Raw genomic sequence first — 5,250 nt, forward strand, 5'->3', positions numbered from 1 at the left:
CTTGTCTTTACGTATTAAGCATATAAAATTTAAGTTGAGATTAATGCTAAATCAACATTCAACATATCTTTTGAATATAAAGATAAGAAAGGAAGATAATTATAATCAATTTATCCAAACAAAAAAAAATATATTACAGAATTAATTGAAAAATATGAACATTTTTAGTATCTAGTAATACATAAGTTCATAAACTTGAATTTAATTAATTAGGATTATTATTATAATTATTATTATTACAATGTAATAAAGAAAGATGACGACACAAGGAAATGCCAACTGAATAAGTTTATACGTACTTTTAAATTCCATTTAAATCGAATCAGGAATTGGAAAATTCTGGTTTCTACTCTCAATTTCAAAACTGAACGAAACGAACCCTTTTTATTTTGCTGTTCATCGGCTAATCCCTGATCTCTAATAGCTGTATTCTCCACCGCCACTTTCAGGTTAACCCTTACTCTTTTTCTCTCTCATTCTACAAATTAATATTATTCATTTTTCTTATTGTTTTGATCTTCTATTCATCTCTGATGCTGCCTACACAAATTAGGTCAGAGTTTGGCTCGATTCTTTATGTTAGACCAATTGCTGTCAAATTTTAAACTTATTTGCCTGATTAAGGATCAACTCAATTGCAACATGCAATCTTGAAACATTTGTATAGCATATATATTTTTTTTTAATTTCATTTTTGTCCAATTCTGTTGTTCGTAATGTGCTCTGCATTCTTAAAGATAAGATTTTTAAGCTGTTACTCAGTTAGAGTCTGATTCGCTAACTGTGGTTCTTACTTCCCAAAGATAAGAAGGCAAGCAATGAAACCCAATTGATTGAATTTCTTTGTAATGAATTAATACTCCCAAATTCATCATGGGCTTCTCAGCAAATAATCTTAATGATGCAACTGGTACCGAGAATTAAAAATCTCATGTTCTAACACTAAAGCTACTCCGTACTAGAAGGGGGCACTTTACATTGGAAATGTCCTTATGTTTAAAGAATACATTGTATGAGAAACATGGATGTAAGAATAAGAGACTATCGGTGCCAGTAACATGCATGTTAGTACTGTTGTCCCCAAGTAACAATTTCATCCTAGAGAGAGTTATCAATTTTGTGTCTGTACTTTGTCAAGAGTAATAAATTTTTGGTGGTTGGAAGACCAAAGTGTGCGATGTTAAAAAAAATGATTACGTGTAAAAGCAGAATCCAAAGTTCAAACTTTCATATTTGAGTTAGCTGAAAAATTGATGAGTTTATAGAATCAAATAATATAGGAGTTTCAATTCTCTTAATTGAAGTTAAAGACACCAAAAAAAACTAAGACATTGGGGCAACACTAGAATGGTTCATCGGATTACAGTGATAAAAACCTGTGAATATCAGTTGTCTAACTTGATAAAGGGAGTAAAATATTTAGGATGCTAAAACAATAACTAGTTGTTGGTTTCTGGGACCTTCATCAGTAGGAGTCTTAGAGTTCTGTTAGTTGAACATCATACTCTTTTGCATCTATTGTGATGTTATTATGCTAGATTTGTTAGTTTTGTGGAAAATCACAGTATATAGTCAAATATCATTTTGTTTTCTTTTTGTATTGTTAACTTATCCAGTATGATGTGTATTTTTTGTTACCTCTTGCCTTGAGGTCTTAAAAATCCCTAGTGCCTATTGGGTGCTTTCTACCAAATTCAAAGTCTCAATAAAATTATGCTTATTAATAAACTATATTTCTGAATTGGGTATATGCAATTCCAAAAGGCTGTAAAGGCTAGGAAAAAACATCTAAGAGAGGGAACCTCCAAATTGTTAATTATTGGGGTCCAGGGGAGCTGGAAAGTAACCATTGGGCCTAGCAATAGACTACAGGGAGTGAACATGAAATGACACCCATTCTTCACCCAAAACCTTAAGGAATTGGGTATAGGGGTCTGTTTTCTTATATTTTCTTCATCTAACCCATTCTTAAACTATGTTGGACTTCAAACAAGCTCTTGAATTTCCAACATTTGTTTAGTTCTGCAGCCTTGTTTTCGGTTGGCGTTGATAGCTTTTCCTCCCTTTTTCCTGTTTTTGCCATGATAGACCAATAACTAGATGAAGCCATTATAGTATATCAAATAATAGTTTTATAGGGGTATGCAGAATTGTTTTAGAAGAATGCTGAGTGTTGTTTGTGTCTTTTTTATGTAATAAACAATGATTTTTTGTTTTCTTTTGTCTTGGGTATATTGTTTTTTGTCATGAGAAAAGTGAAAGCTGGTTGTTGCTGTATGTTGTCATACAATTCATCTATTGCAGAGCCACTAGTTCTTAAGCTTTGGTTTTCTTCCTTTGATTCTCACTTCAACATTATCCACAGAAAATATCTATTGTTCAGTATACCTTGTAAAATTAAATTTTGAGGCTTTTGTTGGAGACATGCATTAGCAGTAGATATCTCTAGTAAATAATCAAATTTCAGGATCTCCTAGTGCACTTTGAAATTGTAGTAAAAGTTTGAACATATGCTTCTTTCCTCGGAAAAATAGTTTATGGGTGGGATGCTGGAACCTGAATGGTTTTTTTCCTTGTGGATCTATGTTTTTTTGCTAATGTTTCTGCTTCAGGTGAACGGTGCTCTTCAATATTAAGTTTCTATTAACAAAAGTGAAGTTCTTTAGTCTGTTTTAATTAGTTTGTAATTGTTGTTAATACAAGTTCCCTGGCATAATTTTTCGGATCAAGTATTTATTATATGTTCTGTTTATAACTTTTATATGCTATTCATTCGTGTTTGTGAAATATGAAGGAATTATGGGCATGTACAGCTTGTTAATGTCTAAAGTTGCATTAATATTGATAAGAAAAATGAAGAGTTTTAACTTTTTGATCCATGAGATTTACTGGAAAACTCAATTGTGTGATATCTTCTGATGTTTTCTGTACCTTCTCATTTCTTTAAAATTTATAAAATTTTATGCATTTGACTTTTTGTTTAATTTATGTCGTATCAAAATCTACTAAGTTTTTGTCTTTCTCCTGAAGAGCATCTGAAGCAACTGACATTTTGGGCAGCAGTAGTCAATATTCTGAAATTTTAAAATGCTACGATTGTCTTTTATGTTGTCAGTGACAAGCATGGTATCCTCTTTTAGTATGTCTAAAATAGATTTGATTATGAAGTGATATCTTAATGAACAGATACACGATGCCACCATATATTATTGTTTTAGATCAATGGTCATTGGGCAGTAGTCATTGGTGGTGTCAATTTGCACCTTTTCTAGGTCCAACTAATCGTGTAAATGGACGCACTCTTCAAAATCGTAATATTTGTGAATACGAATCAATCTTGTAAACAAATAGTGGTTGGATAAGAGGTAGAGAATTCTAATGATGGGAAGGGTGGACCTTTTCAAAATAAAGAGCTTGTTATGCTTTAATTATTGAATTACAATCGGTATTTCTTTACGTAATCCATTTACTTTTTGATTGTTTGAAATGTTACAGATCTTGTGTTTAGCTACTGCATCTTGAATTTCAAAATGCCAAAAGTTAGAAGAGTGAAGTCCCCATCTACTGATTGCAATCGATCATTTCCTTACCCATCCACCTCCAAAAATATTGACATGCGTAAGCCTACGAATTTGTCCGGATCAGTTGATGAAATGAAAGAATGGGAAGAAGCTAGATGTCCTATTTGCATGGAACCTCCTCATAATGGTGTTCTTTTGAAATGTTCTTCCCACGAGAAGGGCTGCCGTCCTTATATGTGCAATACCAGTTACCGCCATTCCAACTGCCTTGACCAGTTTTGCAAGTCCTTTTCTTCTCATCTCTCATCAGAAGTACTGGAAGAAATTCCTGCCTCAAGCAGAGTATCTCATGGTAGAGAAGTTCAGCCAGAGGCTGGGCACCCATCTCATCTTGGGAGCCAGTTAAAACCAAAGCTCACTTGCCCTCTTTGCCGAGGAGAAATATATGGATATATGCTTTTGGATCCTGCTCGAAGCTATATGAATTCAAAACCAAGGAGTTGTTCTTCTGAAACATGTGAATTCCAGGGGACATACCCAGAACTCAGGAAGCATGCTAGGTCCGAGCATCCTTCTGTTCGGCCATCAGATGTGGATCCCTCGCGTCAGTGCGATTGGTTAAGGATGGAACAAGAAAGGAGCTTGGAAGATCTTTTTAGCTCAATCCATTCAGGTTCTGGTGTTGAATACAATAGAAACGCCATTCTGACGGGGGGTCTTGCTGACTTGATGTCCTCATTCTTGTATGAAATCTTTATCTCTATTGAAGATGTTAGCCGAATGGCTACTTTGTTAACTAATTCCAGACACAGAGTGCCATTATATGACAGAAGGTCTGGAATAACGCACAGGGTATCAAATCATACCCAGGCAAATCAATCGGCTAGATGGAGATCCAATTTACCTTCAGTGCATCAACTGGAGAGAATTGGTAGGAGTAGTAGAGTGAGAACCAATGTTCCAATTATATCATCCCGTGATCTGGAGGCAGAGGCTAATCGAACTGCCAGATGGAGGACAAATTTATCATCTTTAAGAACACCTCGTGAGGAGCATCAGTTTTATAGAGACCTCAGCGCAGAGGTCACATCTTCAACAAGGATGCCTCGGACCTCACAAGGTACTCAGACTAATCCCCAGAGCGACATTTCTTCATCTGGAAGGATCCCAGGTCGTCAATTACGTTGGCGTGATCAAAGATGGTCCACCAACAACAACTACTACCAACGATGAGTGCCAATACATACCAAACACTCTTTCATATAAATATTTACTTCTGCTATCCATATATGCTCATGGAGATACCCATCTATAATTAAACTCGTTTTATTAGATATTTGGTTCAATGAAATCCTTTTATTTGAGTTTCTTAAATTAGATCGGTAGCAGTTACAAAATATTCATCTAAATTCTGGATACTATCTTACCCCTCAACTATCATTCTAAATTCTAGACACCAACATGATTTAATTCTCTTCTGACACTTGTCTTATTACCACAATTTATAGCAGCATCATTTGTCACATCTGGCATGATGTTGTCTCGTCCAATAATTTGCTTGAAAAACTTTAATTGCATCATTTGTTTCAATGGATTTTAAGAAAATATTTTCAATTTAATTTGTACAATCACATGTCAAAAGTGAAATCCCATATCTATTATTCACTTGCATATTTTTCTGAACATTTTTTCGGGATGTTGCCAATTACTTTTTTTCTAAAAGAATCCT

At 34.4% G+C, this 5,250-nt stretch overlaps 1 protein-coding gene across 1 annotated transcript; it reads left to right on the forward strand.

The window, feature by feature from the left end:
- The first annotated feature begins 311 nt into the window (after positions 1–311).
- Positions 312–4,898, forward strand: LOC124845993 (uncharacterized). The gene is made up of 2 exons (XM_047323204.2): positions 312–449; positions 3,496–4,898. The coding sequence occupies exon 2, from the start codon at positions 3,531–3,533 to the stop codon at positions 4,752–4,754; it is 1,224 nt and encodes a 407-aa protein (XP_047179160.1). The 5' UTR covers positions 312–449; positions 3,496–3,530; the 3' UTR covers positions 4,755–4,898.
- Positions 4,899–5,250: the final 352 nt, after the last annotated feature.

This window comes from Vigna umbellata, chromosome 1 (assembly GCF_029865625.1).
Source record: "Vigna umbellata cultivar VRB3 chromosome 1, Vumbellata_1.0, whole genome shotgun sequence".
Taxonomy (NCBI): domain Eukaryota; kingdom Viridiplantae; phylum Streptophyta; class Magnoliopsida; order Fabales; family Fabaceae; genus Vigna; species Vigna umbellata.